Raw genomic sequence first — 21,002 nt, 5'->3', positions numbered from 1 at the left:
TGGGAGAATTATGTCAACATACAATCAGAAACGACATTTTAAAAGATATTTTCAGAGGACTTTAAACCCAGAACCAAGTAGATAGTCTATATTCTTAGTATGAGTTATTCATTAAAATAAATGTAAAACTGTTAAATGAAAAGCAATTATACTAGTTTACATTTTAATCATATAGTCAGTACATGCAATAATTCCCTTAATCTTCAATATAAAGGATGAAGTGCATGTACAGCTTTTACAAAAAAAAAAAAAATCTCCCCCTGTTCCCCTACATAAGTGGCCAAAAGGAAATGTTGTTTTTAACACATGCCAATCTGCCCACCAGCCCGGAAGGACCTCCTGGGTCTGGCGCCTGCACACACTTGCCCTTTAACAGCTGTGCTATGGCTTTGAGCTTCTAGGTCTCCCTGCTCATGGATTCCTCCTTCGTGGAACATTTCCAGAACTTGGCCTGGCTCTAGCCCCTGCAGTTCCTTCAGCCACTGCTCTGCACAATTATGAATGACATGAGCTGAAGGGGCTTCCATGCAAATGGCCCCTTCAATGGTGGACCTCAGGGTAACCAACCATCCTGGTTTGCCTGAGACTAGGGACTTTGGGGGATGTGGGACTCCCAGTGCTAAAATCAGAGACAAACAAGTCCCAGGCAGACATCCCAGGCAGACATGGATGAGTCGGTCACCCTAGTGCTGGTTGGTTGGTGAGTAGAGGTCGGGGGGCCACACCAAGTACTGGAAATCGGCAATTTTTCTAAAAGGAACAAGCATGTCAGACATGTTAGGCATCACTTGTAACCACCTAGATAGAAAGTGCTGATCCCTAGGATCCAATAGGGATCAGTAAAACTAAGTTATGTTGACATATCTCATTTCCTAACAGGCTGCTGTGTAACCGGATTTCAACAAGGCCTCTCAGCATGTCCTTGTAGATATGATTAAAAAGAAAAAGACAAAATTAGTTATCTCCATGGAGGTTGATATGACTTTACCCTCATGTTTTGATGAATGACAACCTCAAAGAGGTTTTTAGTGGCAAAACACAGGAGTTGGCCTTCACCTTTTTGGCCAGCACTTTTACTCACCGTTTGGATGAAAATCTTGATGTCTCGGCCAATACAGGGGTCAGATAACATCAAGTGGAGAAGCACAGACAAAATATTGGAGGATCGAGTGGGGATCCCAAAGCATCTCAACAGTCTGGACCATTGGACTGGACTGAATGAGAGGCAATCGAATAGGTGTGAATGTGAGCACTTCAGCCCAAAGTCCTCGTCCACATCTTCCATGTTGAGCAGAGACTTGGTAGCAGCGCCATCAATAGAAATATAATGTGCGCGACCTCTGTAGTTCTGAATTTTTAGTAGCCACATTTTAAAAAGTACAAAAGAACAAAATAGATGGAGGAAAATTTTAATAATATACTTTATTATTTTAATATATTTTACCCACCATACTTAGAATACTATCATTTCAACATATAATCAAGATATAAAATTATTATTGAGGTATTTTATACTTTGTTCACTAAGTCTTCAAAACCTAGTGTGTATTTTAGACTCATAGCACCTCAGTTTGCACTAGCCACATTTTCAGTGCTCAGTAGCCACAAGTGACTACCGTATTGGACATGCAGCTTTCCAGGGCTCGTACTGACACTCAGGCCTGTGACCAGACCGCCTGCAGTTACATCTGCCCCAGTCTGGCCGCACTGCAATTATACAGGCACTATACAGAGGCCTACAGTTATACCACTCACAGGTATTGACTTCTTTCAGTGAAAGGAGAAAGGGTCTGGGCTCTTTGACATGTAAATCACTGTAGAAAGTGTCCTGCTGCCCACTGCCTGTGACCTGTATTCAACCCTTGCTCGTGAGTCCTGGTACAGCTTCAGTGACTGAAAGACTAGAATGTTTTTCAAAGTGAATACATCAAACTGTTTCTTATTCTCTGCTTATCTCCTGGAGTCCTTGTATACGCCTTTTTGTTCAGTGTAGATGTCATTACCAGAGCTAGTGTAACCGAACACAGTCCAGCTCCCATTGCTTCGAAAGCCAACATTCAAGAGGCAGGCGCTGATGTAGAGGAAAGTGGCTTCATTCAGGTGCGGGCCACCTGGAAGAGGAGGGACTATTGTCTCAATGCCCATCTTAGTATCTTAGGCGTACTGGCTGCTTTATATAGGGGAATCATGGGAAGAGCGGAATAAGGAGTTTCTGGAGACGTGCAGTTTCTCAGCTCTGTTGTTGGGGGGTTTCAGGGTTATCTCCACGTGCACCACCATGCAGTTTCATCGCTCCGTCTGCAGTTTCACTGCCGATATCTGGGAACAGGATTTGCAGGCAGTTTCTGCAGGCTCCGCTGAGTCACTGATGATTGCCAGTTTCTTATGGTCAGGGCCACTCCTTGGGTAAGCAGGAACTGCAGCTGCTGATGTCTATACTTATATGGAAACTTTTAATACATGAATCTTCTATGAGTTTGTTAGTACAGCCTATTCTATAATTACCATGTGATCTGTATATTATATTTACTTCAATCCCTCTTACACTAGGGGTGGCTTTTTTCAAAGGATACAATAAAATTCTCATTCTATTCCTATTTCTAATAACAACCAATGTAACTTTTGAAATTGTTTTTGAGTTCCTATACCCTGTTTCCTTTTCCCAAAACAGTGATTTCTGAGCACCGACACCCAAATAGGATTTAGGGATCTGGCAACCTAACCAATCAATAGTGAATGCAGCTGAGGACCAGGAAGTCAACATACACAAATGAGTAGCCAAATATGTTAGAAATGCACGAATGCTCAGGTTAAAACATGCCATCCTTCATTATTCACAGTTTGCAGGTGCCACAGAGATGGAGTCTGACCTCCAGCCTGTAACACCCTTCCTGCTTAATTATGTATGTCACTGGGATGACACTTCTTTCAGGACTGAAGACACTGTTACCATATTTTGCCGTGTATAATGCGCACCCATGTTCTATGAGCATTACACATGGATTATCCCCATCATTATACCCATGGTATGTAATTATTATACCCACATATAATGCACATCCTTACTTTTCCCTCAAAAATTTGGGCAAGAGTGCTAAATACAGCATCTCTTCTCCCACCAGCATTACCTAAAATCCTTTCCAGTATTTTCTGTATGTAAAATTCATGACATCATAGCAGCTCAGAGTACATGCCCTGGAACAGACTGCTTGGGTTCCATTCCTGTACCACTGCTTGTAATCTGTGAGGTGTAACTCAATTTCCTGAACTGTAAATTGAGGATAACAGCCCCTATTCCACAGAAATGAGCTCACCCATATAAAGCACTTGAACATACACTGGCCCATAGTTAACACTCAATCATTTTTTGAGTGAGCAAGAAGCATTTTCCCAGTCCTTCACTTGAAAACTCTACAATACATAGAAGCTTCTGGCCTGAAGGGAACTTATACATTGACTACCACAATGTCCCAAGCCCAGGAGCCCGCGCTGTGACATTCCTGGACAGATGGACAGCTGCAGACCTCGTGGTGGGAGTTTGCTGCCTCAGGGACCAAACCTCCATTTTCGGCAGCACTAACTCCTGGGGGTGCCGTTGTGCCACGATGCAAAAGTTTGGGCTTTGGAGCCTGGTGTTATGAACTTCCCATCACCTCCATCACCCCACCCTGCTACTATGGTTTTCTTTATTACAAGAAAATCTGTGGAACTTTGATGGAAATCTTTCCACACTACAATGTGCTTCAGAGAAAGCATTTAGGATGAACTGAAGCTCAGTCAAACAATGAAAGAATATTCTTTTATAACTCATTAAATCATGGCAGCCTGGACCATGGATAAACAGGAGTGACACAGCCTCACTAACGCTCTCATTTGCAGCGAGTATTATCTTTACGGGGTCTTTCCAGCAAGATGAGTAACTCCAGCTTCGTATGTGACTGACTTGCAAAAATCTTAGAAAAGCAGGGATCAGCAAGTATAATCCATGATCAAGAGCTCTCCTGGGCTCAGGTATGTTAGGAAAATGTTTATGATTATTTCTATAAAATGCTCAAATAGGGCAGCTCTATTACATATTCACTATGTAACAGAGTACATTACATAATGAATATTAAATGTACAAAAAGTCCACTAAACTACATATGTATTTATGTGGTTTCACTTCATTTCTAAGGTACGTTTTTCAGGATTTCAAATAAGCCTTTTAATTTTGTTCTTTTCCTTCACAAGTGAACAGGGTTAAACTACTCAAGTCCAAAGAGTGATCGAGGTTAAAGGTGCACTGCTTTTCACCTTATTCTTAACTATTCTAAATGGACGAAATTCTCATTTTTTCACCCTTTCCACTCATTTTTGTAAAACAGGCGCAAGGCAATGAAAAGGCAGCCAGGAGCAGCGGCTGCTGCAGGGCCGAGGCGGGGCGGCTGCTGGACCGACACTGGGGCCTGGAAGGCAGCTCCGCAGGCAGCACGGCGGAAGCCGGTCAACAGCACTGAGCACTCACTAGCCGAGGCAGGGAGTCCAGAAGTAGAGGACAAGTCGATTGTGATGGCCGTGTAATGTAGAGGACGAAGGAGGCCACCTGCCACCTGAATTAGGTGCTGCAGGGGAGGCAAATGTCATCTGCAATTCTGCTTTAAATTCCTTTTCTAGAGCCCCTGGCGATCCCAGTTCCTGACACAAACCAAAGGCTTTTTAATCACCAGGTCAAGTGAGACCAGGTATGTGGAAGGGTCTTACTTCTAAACAGAAAAGCCCTTAGCTTTTTCTATTCCCAAATTGAATGAGGAAGTACACTTTCTCAAGGACAAGGAGATCTCTGTGTAACTTGGACTCATCTACCCCAGCCTTCGTCTACTCAGTTTTTTCAAGCTCCCGTCTAGAGGGCTGGCACGGGGACTGGGTTTTCCCAGTTTTGGGCATCCACCTCGCTTGATGGGAAGACAACCCACTCACAGGCACCAAGGAGAGAATTGGGCAAATGAAGGGAAAGCGACCAAAATGCAGACGGAAAAGACAACAGTGTAGCTAAACCAAACAAGAAACAGGAGTCAAGAAAAATTAACAACAAAATGTATTTAAAAACAGACTTCTCCAGTTGGTATTTTGAATGAAATAGCTACCAATTAACTCCAACCCCTTTCATTGTGTCTCTTTTGCTCCTGGAGTCCTCTTGTAGCTTTAATTCTTGAAACTCGGGTGTCAGCACCAGACATTAAATCCCCTAAGGGAGAGGTATTATTAAACCTTTTGCTGGTCACTCTTTTCTGAACAAAATAGGACAAATTCCTAAGCCCTCTTATTCATTCGTGATGATCATTAGACGAAAAAATTAAGCCAAACTTGCATATTGAAAAACAAAACTCAAAAAAAGAAAAATCTTGCAGATAATAAATATCGCTGATTCACTTATTTTAAACAAAGTCCAACTTTATTCGCTCTTAATACCCTTGCAGTCCATTGTACACCTTCTGCACTGATCCCTGTTTCAGTAGCTGTTTGATACCTGAAGAAAGAACAAATGATTCCATTAACAGAAATGTGACTTCCCTAGAGTACAAATAGCATGTTTCATGCAGAGGCGCACGAGAGGCCTTATGATAAGCACGATATGAATTAAATAATCACCGACGTCCAACTTCATCACATGAGGAAACCGCCACACATGCACACGTACGTCCAAGACAATCTTGTCTTTCCCTGCCTCTCAAGCACACATACCACACACACCCCATGCAACCCTATAAGAAAAGGCAATCGAAATGGAATGAAACCTCTTCAGCTGTCTTCCATTTCTTCTTTGTTCTCTTTCCAGTTTTGACCTCTTTCACCCTCTTCCTTTTATTTAGGGCCCACCAACTAGGCCCTCCCCTCAACTAGCCACAGCAGACATCACCCCCTATGGCTCTAACCCTGAGGTACACCTCATCCCTCCTTGAACAGCTTGGTCTCGCTCATCTGTGGTGATTCCGTTGCACACCCACACATCCACATGACCTATCACTCCCTGGGTTTCCAAGCCTGGCTTACACAGCCTTTTGTGACATAGTCACAGAAGAATTTGCAATATTGCCTTTCCAGAGGCAATATTAAAAGGCAAGTTGACTCCTAGTCTTGTGTTCACCAGTGTTAGTGGTTGATGTCTGACGTCACTGGTGGGTTTTGTTTTTACTGCCCGTCTTCTTTAACCACCTTGCTCTCATACTCACGTCCATCAAGCACGTCCCTCATACACACTGTATCCCCTACCTTCTCTTGCTTCCTCTGTTAACTGTTCTTTCGGAAAATCCACATCAAAAGTGATTATCAAAGAGCCCTTGATGTTGTTGTTGTCGAAGTTGGGGAGGCCTTCCCCTTTCTTCCATAGCTTTGCTCCTGGTCTGGTGATCTTATCCCGGGAAATATGTACCTGGGAAGCAAAAGGGAGTGAACTAGAGCAGGACCGGTACTCCCCAAGTGCACACCAGCATCTAGTGAACTCGGTGCTCAAAGCTCATATCGCATCTCAGAGGAGGCAGGAGAAAGGGAAACTCATTAGAACACTGGGAGCCGAAGAAAGAGAGGGCTTGTGAAAGGAAAAGGAAAACCAAACACATGAACATGAGTAAGGGTTTTCCAGCGGAGGCTGTAAGGACAAGACTGACAAAGGCTATGCCATCAACTCTGAGTAGCTGAGACGCCCAGAAGTTCAGCGGAAGAGTTAGAAGGAGCAAAGACGGAGAAGGAAGTCCCCATGGCTCTAAGTGACTGAAGTGGCTGAAATAATTTCAAAACCACACACACGACCTCTTTTAAGAGGACAGGCAGGAATCAACAACATTTGTTTGTTTACCTTGTGACCATCCAAGTGAGTGATATCCATATCGAAGCCCACCAGAGACTCAACCAGGGAGACTGTCACATTTGTGTATAAATCATCTCCTCTCCTTTCAAATATCGGGTGCCTGAAAAGAGAACAAGGTAAAAATCATTAACTTCCATCCTTCTTTGGGAAGAGTTCAAAACATTTTTAGAACATTTTGAAAAAAGGATGAATATCACTCATTTAAACAACAAGCATTTACTGAACATCCTTTTGTGTGTAGTATTAACCTATAAAGGTGTGTAAGATTTATTAAACCCTGTTCTTAAGAAGCTTACAATCAGCAGAAGACAAAGCATGTAAATAAACCTACACATACTTAGATTATGGAAAAGAGAGAAAGACAGCTTCTGGCAATGGGGCCTGGGGAGACGGCATCAGGGACAGGTCTGGAGAGGTTTCCAGACCTGGGGGAGCTGGGCCCCCACGGCCAGGTCAGCTCTAGAGATGCAAATAAGGTGGGCACAGGGGGAGGGGGGAGGGGAGGGTGAGAGGGGATTTTGGCAAAGACAGACTTGAGAAGGCACCAGGTTTAGTACATGGTAATAGTACACGTTCCAGTTTCTCTGGGAAGCGATGAGAAAGACAAGGAAGAAAAAACCGGGGAAAAGATCATGGAGATTAAAGAGCACTGTGAGAGAAAAGTCTCAGGTGGCGGGGGCCCATGTCTCCATGTTTAGGTGGGAACCTTCTTTCAAAGAATCGTAAGAAGCAAAGGTATCACTGGTTTCCAAACTGGTAAGGAGAGAAATAATAAACAAGAAAGCCTGAGTCCCAGGCAAAATTCTTATCTAAGCAGCATTTCATGCCGAAGAGAAGCTAACAAAGGGCTCTCTCTGCACAAAAGCGCGTATTGTGTCATGGAAGGCCCCTTCTGGGGAGAAGTCTCCCATTCCTCCTGGCACCGTGTTGCCTCAGTTAAAATCTCAGGTCTCCCTGACTCCCCATCCTTGTTTCCTTCTCTTTAACAACTCCTCACGTGTCTTATTAATTCTCTCTTTCTAACCTCTTTGGAATTTGTAGGTCCTGAGTAAATACACAAGTAGGCTCAATCCTCAGCCCCAACCCAAAGTTTTCAGTATTGTTGTAGGATTACAAGCAATCCTTGAGGGTATTAAGGACATTAAACAGAGGAAAAAGTCTGGCAGTGCCTCAGTGGCTACCCGTATTTCTATAATCTGACTCATCTGAAAAGCAGGGGCTGAAGGAAGGCCTCTAAAATTAGCTTACTTACTTGACAACTTTGATTCGGAACCGTAAGTCTCCTGGTTCTCCATCCACGTGAGGCTCACCTAGTCAGGAAAGATCAGAGCAGGCTGTGAGCCACACGTGACTCACACTGCACATCCGTTTGGCAGCTGAGAGGGTATTTTAAAATCCTCACCTAAGGTGCCCACTATCAAGTCTACCTGTAGCAGTGTCTCTACCTGGTTGTATCAAGTTTCAGATCAGCTGAACCTCAGGCACAGCAACAGATAACTTGACCTATTTTCTGAACAGAGAATGACTCACTGATTTCTTGAACCTAAAGTCTTAAAGCTTTTTTTTCCTTTTACAGTTTTCAATGTAAAACCCCAAAGGTAAGGTCTCAGAGTCCCCTATTAATGCCAACTAGAGTTACAGGTCTTCTGTCATTGCTGAGTTAAAATTAATTCACTAAAGTCTGAACACCCTAAATTTTGATATAACTTAGGCTACTTACTAGAAACTTTTAAACAGGATATTCAAAGGATAAACAGTAATGCTACTGCTAAGGGTGCACAACCATGATGGCCAAAACAGGCTTTCTGTGTCCTAAGGCTGGCTAGAGTGTTGGAAATAACATGCGCATTTACTGTGTGGCCATTAAGGATATGGGATGAGGTGAGGGTGGGAAGCACAAGTGAACAGAGAGCAGAAAGTTATAATAATAAGACATCAACACCGGTATTTTACCTTCTCCAATAAAGGGGTACTCCATGCCATCTCTCACCCCGGGCTCTATTTCTACCTCCAGTGTTCGTTCTTCGTTCACTAGTCTGAGATAAAGAGAATGTAATATGAAAGAAAAGAAAATACAAGCCAAACACAAATCAAGTTGTATCCATTCTACCAGAGCTTTTTCTTGGAAGACTGTCCCATGTCTCTGGTTGGCGAAGCCATCTGATACCCAGGGACACCTTCTACACGCCAACGCAGGAGGAAGCTACTACATAACACACACGCCTGCAGCTGCTGCCTCCAGAACACCTGCCGTGGAATGACTACTTTGAACTGTGTGACGCATGACAGGGGAAACTGCTCAACTTACATACATTTGTACCTGGAAGGGCAGGGTCATGCTTATCAGGAATCTGGAAGGGCAGTTTATCCCATATGATTTTTTTTCCTGCTCTCACAAAAAGCTGATCAAGTTTTGGTATACACAGTTTAAGGTTCAATTAAATAGTTGTATTTATAAAACAATTAGCAAATAGTACTTCTCTAGTCAGAAATGTTAGCTGGCCATATAATATTGCTCCAATATTCCAAGTATGAAAAAGGAAACATCAAACATTTATCAGGTATATTGAGAAATGCAGATCACTGCATATTAGTTCAGAAACATAAAGGGAGATATTTAGAAGAAATACCTTTGGAAAAAATTAAGATGTACATTTCTTTGTTCTATCCTCTGGCAGAACATGAGAGAGAGAAGAGTGAGGGGAGGGAGGGAAAAACATCTAGGAGTGGACCATTAGCATTTTATTAGACAAATGAGATGATTAGAGTGTCTTTTGGAAGAACAACTGTCACTTACTTGACATTGGGGCACTCATCGCAGACCACCTCCTGGGTCATCTGGAAGCGCCCTGGGCCCAGCTGGGTGGTCCGCATCTCCTGCCGACAGTTGCATTTTCGTTTGCCAGGAGCCTGCCTTGCCACAGGTTTGTTCCTAACTACCTAAGAAGCGCATAAACAATGTCAGCTTCCCTCTCATGTAAAGCAGCTTTTGGCTTCCTCAACTGACCAGGGCTCTGCACATGTGCCAGAGCTGGAACTTCCCCTCCTCTGGTAAGCTGTGCCTCAGCCCTGAGCTGAGAGAAGTACTTACAGAGTTCAAATAGCCCCCAAACAGTAATGAAACAGACAGATGTTTAAATGACTCAGATTCTAAAGTTGGAGAAGAGACAGGGGAATAAGAAAGCACAGAAAAATGCATAATATATCAGCATTTCTAAGTCACAATTAAGTACTACTGATTTAAAGTAGTCCACAGAGTTACTATCTTTTGGAAATCTGAGCTGTGTTGTGCATAACCCCTGAAGAACAACCACAGTCTTCAAGAGCTGGTATGTGGCTGCCCCCAGAACATCAGCTCTGATTAACCTAATGAGAACAATTCCTTGTTTCAGGCAACTCAGTCTAGGACTGCTTCCAGTGCTGTCTCAATTCAGATACTTTAGCCCCTAAGAAGACATACAACGATCCTCTCTTTGTAGATGACTGCAATCAAACATTCTGATCCCTCTAAGTATGTGGAAATTAATATATATGTGGAGAAATGTATTCTTGCTTTTATCTGTTTAATTAGTGAAACACCTAATCACAAAGCACATGGTCACACAGCAGCATGACACAAAGGCTTGGAGACAGACCCCTGAAAGCCCACCTTCCAACATACAAGGGCCCAGAACAGAATAAACAACCACAACAGTAATCAGAGCAATACTTTGTAGCACTTACCATGTGCCAAGCAATGCTCTAATTGCTTTTACATATATGAACTCATTTAATCCCAGCAGCAACCTTATAAGGTAGATACTGTTACTACTTCCATTTTATAGAGGAAGTAATGAAAGCACACAAAGTTCAGTAATATGACCAAGGTCACATAACTGACGTATGGCAGAGCCAGGATTCTAAGCCAGGCACTCCAGCTCCAGAGTCCATGTTTTTAACCACTATCTTTTCTCAAAGTATTTTTTTCTTAAAAAAAAAATACGATTGGTTCATTTAAATGGCAAGGTAAGTTACATCCTTTACAATAATTAGATTAGAAAGAATTTGTTCAAAACCACACTAACTGCAAAAAGTGAGGTGTACCGTGTACTGGCAATGGCTGCAGGCAACAGGTCTGGGAGGGAACACGGGAGTTAACTGGGCTCGCTGCTCTTCTCCCACCTGAACGCCCTCTCCTGTTCTTGAAGGAGAGATGGCCCACATACTGCCTTTTGCTCCCATTCCTCAGACTGAACAACAGCAGTACAAGCCAGTTGCATCTTCTGTAATTGTCTAGCCCTCTTGTTTCAGCCGTTCTGACAAAAAGCCACAACTAAGAAGAAATTGCTTCATGTTGAGATGGCACATATGCTTAGGCTACTGCTGTCTCCTCCAAAATCCTGGCAAAACTGTATGAAAAGATGAATTCCTAGAAACAATGATGATAACACAAAATGTGCGAGAAAACTCCAGAAAGAGAAGGCTGTTCTGAACTGGTGCATACGGGGTGGCAGGAGCTAGCAGGGGCAGTGAGGATGCTGGGAAAAAACAGCTGAAGTTCTGCCACGGCCTTGTTCCAGAACTGCCTCAGGAAAGGCACCATCTGGCCCCCTCCCCAGAAAACAATAGACCCCAGATAGCAAACAAAAACTTCAAGGAAACAAAACACAGAGAAAACCACTAGGTAAGGGCTTGCCCTCTATGTTCTGTAAGGGAAGAGAGGGGTCGATCCCCACAGAGGCCATTATGAGCTCAAACAGCTAAGGGACCTGAGGACTCCAACTACCTACCACAGCCCCCAAAGGTAACAAGTTGGGCAGTTGGGCAGCACACGTCTTTTGAGCAAATCTGGGTGAGAAGAAAGTCTAAGAAATTAATACTACGGGGATAAGGGAAGACATTAGCAAAATGAAACAGAGTAAGAAATAACTCAAGAATCAAGTAGAAATATTACATACAAAAATATGAGTTGACTGAGGATTGAAGTAGTGAGCTGGGAAACCATGAAGCACTCTCCTAGAAGGAAGCTGGGGAGGATAAAAATATTTCTAATATTTAAAAGAAAGTTAAGAGCTGATAGACGTGCCAATGGTTTAAATGTCTGAAACTATAGTAGAGATAAATTTTCCAGAATTAACAAAGGTGAATAACCACAAATTAAAATATTCCAATGTTTTAGTAGAAAATATAGGTGAATTGCTTTCTGATTTTAGAGCAGAGTTCTTAAACAAGACATAAACACCAACCATAAAAGAAAACACTGATAAATTTACCACGTTAAAATGAATTATTTATATTCATTTAAATAATCTTCAATATAATGAAAAGACAGGTTATAAACTGATAGGATACATTTGTATTACATGCAGCCAACAAAGGATTAGTACTGAGAATAAACTTTTCTTAGAAATCAATATGAAAAGGTCAGAAGAAAAATGGGCAAAAGACATGAAAGAGCATTTCACAGACAGGAAACAAATATAGCCAATACACATACAGATGCTTATCCTAATTATTAATCAAAAAATGCAAATTAAGACCACAATAAGATAACATTGTATACCCATTTAATGGGTAAAAACTGAGAAGTCTAATAATTCAAAGTATTGGAGAAGCGGGCAGATCTATAGAATCTTTTATAAATTGTAGGTGGAAATGCTGGTACCAATCAAATGAGAATACAATGTGGTATTATCTTGTACAAATGAATGCTGGTTCATATTATCCAGCAATTCCACTCATATATAAACCCAAGAGAAATTTTTGCTCATATGTACCTGGGTATATACACAAAAATGTTCATAAAAGCACTGTTTGAAATCGAAAAAAACTGGAAATAATCTATTTGCATATTGATACATTGTGGTCACAGTAAAATTCTATTCAGTAGAATTATAGCTATAAGCAACAACATGGATGAAAAAGCCAGTCCCAGAAGATAATGTACAGTATGACACCATTTTTACAAAGTCTAAAACAATGAAGATAAATGACATAGTAATCATATGTTCACATATATAATACAACAAGCAAGAATGGGAAAGGAAAAATAAAGACAAAATTCAGGTTAGTAGCTGCCTTTGAAGGGAGCCAGGGGAATGTACCGGAGTAGGAGCACATGGGTAGATGTGAATGGTGGCATTGTTTTATTTAGTTCTTGGGCTGGGGGGTGAGCCCATGACACAATAACAGTGTTTGATGAACCAAGGACTACGATTAATGCAATTCTACACATCTGGTCACTCTCCCACCCCCTAAAGGACAGAAGATGCCCAGAAACCCTTTGTTTTTCATCAAAAGAACAAATCCTGGGAGTCAACACGAACAGCTGTATTGTTTGAACTTACTTCCACAAAATTTCCTGCATATACTTCTTCCAAAGTGACTTCTAGATCTACAATAATATCACTTCCTCTGGGAATATTTCTGTCTTGCTGACGAGGGGTTCCTCCAAACATGAAACCAAAATCTCCAAAAAAGCTGTAGATAAACGTAAACTCATCAGGAAAAGAAGTCAGAGTTCATGTCTTGCAATTATTTTGTTTTCTTCACATTTGTAAAATACTGTGTCCTACCAACATATTGTACAAAACTGAAAAAGCACTTTTAATACATTGGAGTCACATATCATATACAATTTTTAATTTATACAATATCAATTATATTGCCTCCACCACAAACAAATTTACTATTGTCCAGATATATAGTACTGTGCACATATATAGTATACCAGTGAATTCAGAATTGGGCTTAATCAGTGAAATGATGTTTCAATATTGAGAAATATCAATAGACAATGGGCTTACTGAGAAAGGGTACAGTATACATAAACCATGTTATGCTGAACCTAAGGGTCATTTTGAACATTTCAATGTTCACTTTGTATGCTTTTTAGACTAACTTTTGTGAAAGCTGTGGCTCTGTACAAGCACCTTGGGTACATAATTAAATAAACTAAATAAGCATCAGCCTTAGTAAAATTTTAGGCCTTAAGGAAAAGGAAGTTCTGGTTTCTGCAACATCAAATCTAATTTTTGTAAGTAGCAGAAGCATCTCAGAGATTAATACAAACAGTGACCTCCAGCTGTGCAGGTTTCTAATCTTAACTGTTAACTGTTGGTGTTATGAAGCCTCAGATGCTAGCACAGTGATGGTGGCAACTATATAACTTCCCTGCCAACCAATCTTGGTGAATAGATTCCCTGAATCTTAAATAAAAACAGAGAGGAAGAGTCTGCTTGAGGCAGGGTGGGGGGAGGGGCAGAGGACAGGGAGTACAAACAAGGTTTTTTCTGTTTTGGCCTCCCTGCTGATCACTTCTTAGCAGTGAAGGGAAGCAGGACATGCCCTACCAGGCTAAACCCAAATCCACCCTCGGGAAGAAAAGGATTTCCTAACCATATTACTCACACATCTCCACAAGTCCTGAAAATCTACTGTCACCCCTCAACACTGTTGTATGCAACAGTGACTCTTAACTTCTTTTGGAGAAGGGTTCACAAAATCCTTTGAGAATCTGAAGAAAGTCATAAACCCTCTCCCCATAGAAATGCATAGTCAAGCATTATTTTGTTTATAACTTTTTAAAAAAAGGTTTTATTTGTCTTTAGAGAGAGGGGAAGGGAAAGAGAAAGACAGGCAGAGAAACAGTAACGGGTGTTTGCCTCTCAAGCGCCCTCTACTGGGGACCTGGCCTGTAACTTAGGCATGTGCCCTGACTGGGAATTGAACTGGTGACCCTTTGGTTTGCAGGCGGCACTCAATCCACTGAGTCACTTCAACCAGGGCTATTTTGTTTATAACTTAACTCGAAACCCTAAATTAAGCTCTCCTAATATAGGGTGTTACTAGAGCATATGGAAATTTAAGTGCTCAACAACGAGGGGTTCACAGAGTGGGAAGGAAAGGTATTTACTATTCCAGCCACTCAGCACTTCCAGAAAGCCACCTCACAGCAGGAAATAAGAGCCTCTACCCTAATTCCTTTCCTGAACACTGGCTGCCATAACTGTCCTTCTCATGCTGACAGGATGACAGAGAGGCAGTCCTAGGTATGCAAGTAGGAATCTCTCTCTCTCTGCTTACAAGAATAACTTTTCTCATTAAATGGTTTGCAAATGCTAAGACAGCGAGGAGACAAGGACAAACTCGTTTCCAACATGTATCTCCCCTGCAACATTGTCAAAGTTCCTTTGACTGATACAGGTGGCTAGACTAACAGCCCTTTCAGTGCCACCTGTCTTTTCTGGAGCTTTGTGAAAATGGGACGAGTACATTCCCACAGGAAAGATGATGATTGGCCTTTTAGTCAAGGATCAGTTGAGTTGTACTTTTCTGAACAAGGGAGCAAGAATAATTGTTTAATAATCACCAAGTGATACATTGTTAGGCACTACTGCTTTGCAGATGGGTAAATTACATACTGTGAAAAAATGTCTCCATGGGAGCTCTGATGACCATCTTTTAATCCCTCTTCACCGTAAGTATCATATTGTTTCCGCTTCTCACTGTCTGACAGAACCTGGGGACAAAAATATCATGAGTTGGTAATGTTCAGATAAGGTACATTCATATTTATGGGTTTTTAAAAAATTCTGATACAGTGTCTAAGATTTTGGTGAATGTGGTTTTCATTATGTACAATATTAAGGAATGTTTATAAAGTTTTTTCTTTAGCAGACTAAATTCTTTGATGCATTTTCCATTTTATAATTTCCAGATTGCTCAATTTACATTTTTCATTTAAATTTATCCAAACTTCCCTAGTCCCATAAAAATCGCATCTGAGATTAAAGATGTGGCTATGACAGTGAGGACAGTAACAGGAAAGAGGTAAGAAGAAATCATCAGGTTCAACCTCCATGCAGTTGAACTCCAATGCTCATGACCACTACGCTATAGTCTCTCTCTAAACTACAAACGAGGATATGTCTATGATGCACAGTCATTCGTGCCAAAAACAGTAAATTAGGACAGCCTTAAAATTCCATAGGCCTACACGGCCATACCATGCCCTCCTCCCCCAACACACACACTAGGAGGCTGACAAATCAAGGGAATCAAATGATAGACCCTCCTTTTTCATTTTGGTGGGTACGTAGAAATCTACTTGTGAAAGAATGACGTCTGCCATATACACATTTACATGATCTCCTGTGTTTGAACTGCAGAGAGTAAAATGGGACACTGCTCTGTGAAGGTTGTTCAAGGTCAATTTCACAGCCTGAAAAGACCTTTTGAAATTTTAATGGTTTTTGAAAACTACATGCAGTCAAAGGCATATGCTTTCTCATTGGGCCCATTCCACACAAAATACTAAAGAATGTAAAAATATAATAAGCTCCCATGCTCTTCATAATCTTCCTTCCCCCCAAAATAAAATGCTTCTTGTCTATTTAGAGCAATCTGAAGTATATGAACACATATACCTTTGAAAATTAAATAAACATATAGTCCTTCCTTGATATTTTCAACTCCTCTTTGAACAGCAGACCAAAGGAGAAAGTTACTGCAAACCCACACTGAATTGGCTCAGAAGAAGAGAGGTGGAAGTAAATGGGGCTTGTTGACTCAGCAAAAGAAAGGGAGGATCTGATTGCCATATGGCTCAAGACCTAAATGATGTGCAAGGGGCCCAGAAAACATTTATTAACATTTAAAATATATTTAGAAGAGTAAAAAAATTTGAAGAGTGTAGGTGAAAATGAGCATTCTTTTTTCATAAAGATTTTATTTATTTTCAGAGAGAAGGGAAGGAGAAAAACAGAGAGGATATATTAATGTGTGGTTGCCTTTCACATGCCCCCTACTGCGGACCTAGCCCACAACCCAGGCAAGTGCCCTGACTAGGAATAGAACCGGGTTTGCAGGCCTGCACTCAATCTACTGAGCTACACCAGCCAAGGCTTTGAAAATGAGCATTCTTAAAAGCAAAGACAAATGGGTTAGTCCAGAAGTAACTACAGTATTTGACTAAAGTCACTATGATAGACCAGGAGAGGAGGGAATGTTTTGGTAAATATCCTCAAAAATAAGTAGCTACCTTGGAAAAGCAGAAATGGGCAAGAGTTAATTTTTAAAAACAACAAAAAAAGACATTATCATGCAATTTGGATTTCCAATATTTCCACTTGCAAGTCTACTTCTCTGATCTCGTCTTAAAAAGAAGAAATGAACCCTACATTTGGATCTATAAGGAAGACCATTTCAAAACCCCAAAACAAAGACTACTTTTTAGTCAGTTTCTTTCTGGACATAAGAGGCTTCTATAATAACTCTCCCAAAACTACTTTTCAAATTATCTATTATCATTCACTCCCTCCTTACTTTTCTTCTGTCTAAGGAACACAATTTTATCCTATGGTCTTAGAAACTATTTTATTTCCAAAAGAAATAAAAAAGATTATTAGTTGATTGCCCCACAACACAGAGTGTTAACTAATTAAAATGCAGTGATCCCTGCTCAGTAGAAAAGACAGATTTGTGTTCACTCTTCAATTTTACAACTCTAATTTATCTAATTTATCTAATATACAAAAGCAATCAAGTGAATGACACAAAAACAAAAAGAAAACAAACAACAATAAAATTGAACTTGTGACTTAGAAAGGTTCTTAAGAGTTAAATAATTTGTAATCTCATAAATGAACCTGCCTAGATCACAGCTAAAGAACATGGTAGATTCTTTAAAGGGCTTGGAAAATTTATAGCAATAGCATTCTTGGAAAATATTTTTAGGTATTCAATTGCTAGCAAACAATGAGAATATTCATGGGAAATATAGTACATGGGAAATATAAAAATATGGAACCCATATTGTCAACAAGAAACAAAATGTTACATATAATGTAAGAGGGTCCACCAACCCTCTCAAGTTTGTGGGCCTGAGGTTAGAAATTTGGATCCCTCAGAATCCCTGACGGTGCCAAGAGAAGAAAGGGGGACCCCAGCAGTTCTAGGTTTCACCTGGGATAAGTTTCTGTTTCAGTTTGTTCACTTCGTTAATGCAGGAGGCCATGGGATCCCTTCCTTTGGGTTTTTTCCACTATTAATATTTTTCAGATTTGGTTCTAGCCTTCTCACTATATAGAAATTTGACTCGAATTCAGAAGTTTTAGCTCCATGACGTTTGGAGTTCAATTATTTTCTGTGCCCTTTTAGAAAATGGAAATAAATGGTAACTAGTATTGATAATACTGTACTGTATGATTGAAATTTGCTAAGAAAGCAGAATTAAAATACCCTCACAAAAAAAAAACCCCAAACATACATGAAGTGACAGATGTTTAACTGGGTGAGTGGATCCCTTTCACAGTGTATACATATACCAAATCATCATGATGAACACTTTAAAAATATTACAATTTTATTTGTCAATTATATCTCAATAAAGCTAAACAAAAATAAAACCACAGATTTTTCTATTTCTAGAGGAAAGGTGAATTACAACACATGCAAAACAGCTACCTCCTAAATTAATAGATATAAAAAAATATCAATAGCTTATTTGTAAAATTTTTCCACCCTAGTGTTAGAAGTTTCTGTGTCTAACACGTTTTCAAATAGTACATAATTTATTAAGCATTCAATAATTATTCCTCAGTGTTGTTAAAATTATAAAAGAAAACGGGAGGAAGACTCTGCCCAGCCCTACTGTATTTCACGTCCTGGTGAAGAGTGAATGAGAAAGTGTTCTGTCTGCTAGAATACATGTTACAAGTTCAAACGACAGCTGTATTGTTTGATCTGCACGAATATGAAATTTTTAAATTGAATTAGTTACCTAGATTTCTACTTCTCTTGAAATATTAAATGATCTGGGAACACTGATTGCACTTGTATATGGCCAATGCTGGATGGGGCCGAACAATAGCTGCTCCCTTGAAATGGGGTCCAGAAGGCTTCAGTGTGTCACAGTCCTCATCAATCCCTATTGATTCCCAATATGGGAAGCAGGACATCCACTGTCATGCTTTATGTTATACCTGCCCAGAATGTTATTTGTCTGGTCCATATAGGCATGCAGATTTGCAATCCTCATTTAGATTTTTGTTTCTGTTTCTGGCTCCAGATCCCAAACTTATTGGCTGCTAATTAATCTACTTACTAACCTATCAGTCTAACTTCCTTTTAGTAATCTTTTTCAACATTACTCTCTTTAATAAAACAAACGTTAATATGGAAAAGGCAGAAAATGGCATCTATAAACATTAATGTACAATATAGCATCAAATACTACTTTTACTTTTATCTACTGTCTATTTTTAAAAAGAAATGGCCTGAAAGAAGACAGTGCTTCCCCATGTTACAAAGCCTTTTCTATAGCTGTTTTATTCGAGCTTTATCCTTTCTCCTGACTCACCTCATAAGCAGCACCCAGATCCTGGAATTTCTCCTGCGCTTGTGGATCATCAGGGTTCCGGTCAGGGTGAAGTTGCAGGGCTAGTTTCCTGTAGGCCTTTTTAATGTCCTTTATAGAGGCACTGCGAGGCACCCCCAAGATCTTATAGAAATCTCTCCTGGGGAGTGAGAAGGAAAGGATACTTTGTGAAAGAGTTATATAATACATTTTTAAAAGTGAATTTTTTTTAATTTAATTTTTATTTTTGATTTTAGAGAGAGGGGAAGGGAATAAGAAAGAGAGGGAGAGAAACATTGATGTGAGAGAGAGACATCAATTGGTTGCCTTCTGTACAGCCCCCAACCAGACTGAACCTGCAACCCAGGCAGGCAATCTGACTGGGAATTGAACCCATGACCTTTTGGTTTACAGGACAATGCCCAACCAAGCTACACCAACTGGGGCTACAAAGGTACACTATTAAGAATATTTATACTGATAGTTTGCTTAAACACCTTAATATACCTATTGCTTTAAGTGTAAAAAGTACTAACAAAGACAATAAAGCATGACCTAGGAGAAGTTGAACTTTTTTTTAGTTAAGATGTTTTACAAAAAAAAAAAAGACAAAGTTTAAGCATATATGCAGAGGGGGAAAGCTTTTAAGAAAATAACAAACACTTAAATTTCAAAGATCTGCTAGGTTAAGGCTTTCTCTATTTAGAGCAATTAATTGTTAGAAACTAAGACCTTACCATTCCCCACACTCTAAAATATAAGCCTGGCATATCATATCCTGTGGTCACCAGGCTTATAGCATCTTAAAGACTAGAAGGATCCTCAAGAGTTCAGGTGGTCCTGCTCCCTTCATACAGGAGACACATTATTATTCTCATGTTACAGATGTGAATTTAGGTGGTTCCTTCAAGGTCACATAATTCAAAAGTGTGGTGGGGGTGGGAGGGCTAGGATCCTGGTCTGCTACCTGTTGGTAAAATGCTTTTCTGGCTCATAATACCATTCAGCTTCTCAAAATGTACCATGGAGAGAGACAGGCATGATGACAGCTTAGGCTCAAAATCTCAAGAAGCTATACAAGGTCTCTCCAAAGGGTCTGCCTTTTTTCCCTCAATTTAATTTCCTTCAGTCCCAGCAAGACTTCCCTACCTGTTCCGCTCACTTCCTCACTCAGCCTGGCACTAATCTACCTACTTTAATGTCAACTCCCCAATGGCTCGTTGCAGGCTTAACATTATATAGCCCTTTTCTCCAGCTCACAGCCCCCCTGGCCCCTGCGTTGTGTTTAGCACTGCATCCAGCTCCTACCCCTCCCGACAAATCTAGCTCTGTAAGACCTCTGGCTCTAACTAAGTCCCTGTCACTCGTGTCACCCATTGCTCTCCTCTCCACCCCAACAACCTGGTCCACACTATCCATTCCTCCGTCCTACCGTCTCACCATAGCAACGCCCCCTCCTCCTCCTTCAGGCTCTCCCAGCCAAAACTGACTCAAGAGCCCCGTGCCGCGCGGACGCCCGTTCCTCACCCGGCGATCACGGCCCCGATGAGGTACAGCAGCAACAGGCAGAAGGTGCCCAGGTTTTGCGGGGCCATGGTTTCTCTGTGCCAGCCCCTATGCCGGCCCCTGTCCCACACACTCCTCAATGTCTCCGCAGCTGCAGCGGCTGCGTCCGCTCTCCTGCCCACCCCGCCCTAAAAGGCAGCCGCGCGCCGGGGTCTTCTACTGGGTCTGGAGCGACGCAAGCTGGCCCCCTCCTCTGCCAGTCCACTTCCCGGGAGTCCCGTGTCCCGGTGAGAGAAGCCCCCTAGCAGATGAAAG

General features: G+C 41.1%; 1 protein-coding gene and 1 long non-coding RNA gene across 2 annotated transcripts in view; one reads left to right on the top strand and one right to left on the bottom strand.

The window, feature by feature from the left end:
• Positions 1–7,433, top strand: part of LOC118498830 — a 20,106-nt gene extending 12,673 nt beyond the window's left edge. Inside the window, exon 3 of the long non-coding RNA XR_004901307.1 lies at positions 7,349–7,433. This is a non-coding gene — a long non-coding RNA (uncharacterized LOC118498830). The remainder of the gene's footprint in view (positions 1–7,348) is intronic.
• Positions 5,052–21,002, bottom strand: DNAJB11 (DnaJ heat shock protein family (Hsp40) member B11). Its single transcript, XM_028504725.2, has 10 exons — positions 20,709–21,002; positions 19,185–19,341; positions 15,247–15,344; positions 13,171–13,303; positions 9,642–9,784; positions 8,798–8,880; positions 8,097–8,154; positions 6,833–6,944; positions 6,250–6,409; positions 5,052–5,506 (listed from the first exon to the last, which is right to left on the bottom strand). Exons 1-10 carry the CDS (start codon positions 20,774–20,776, stop codon positions 5,442–5,444), a joined length of 1,077 nt encoding a protein of 358 aa, XP_028360526.1. The 5' UTR covers positions 20,777–21,002; the 3' UTR covers positions 5,052–5,441.

Source organism: Phyllostomus discolor, chromosome 2 (genome assembly GCF_004126475.2).
Source record: "Phyllostomus discolor isolate MPI-MPIP mPhyDis1 chromosome 2, mPhyDis1.pri.v3, whole genome shotgun sequence".
NCBI lineage: Eukaryota > Metazoa > Chordata > Mammalia > Chiroptera > Phyllostomidae > Phyllostomus > Phyllostomus discolor.
Note: the sequence above shows the minus strand (reverse complement) of the source record. Positions and strands in the feature narration are given on the sequence as shown.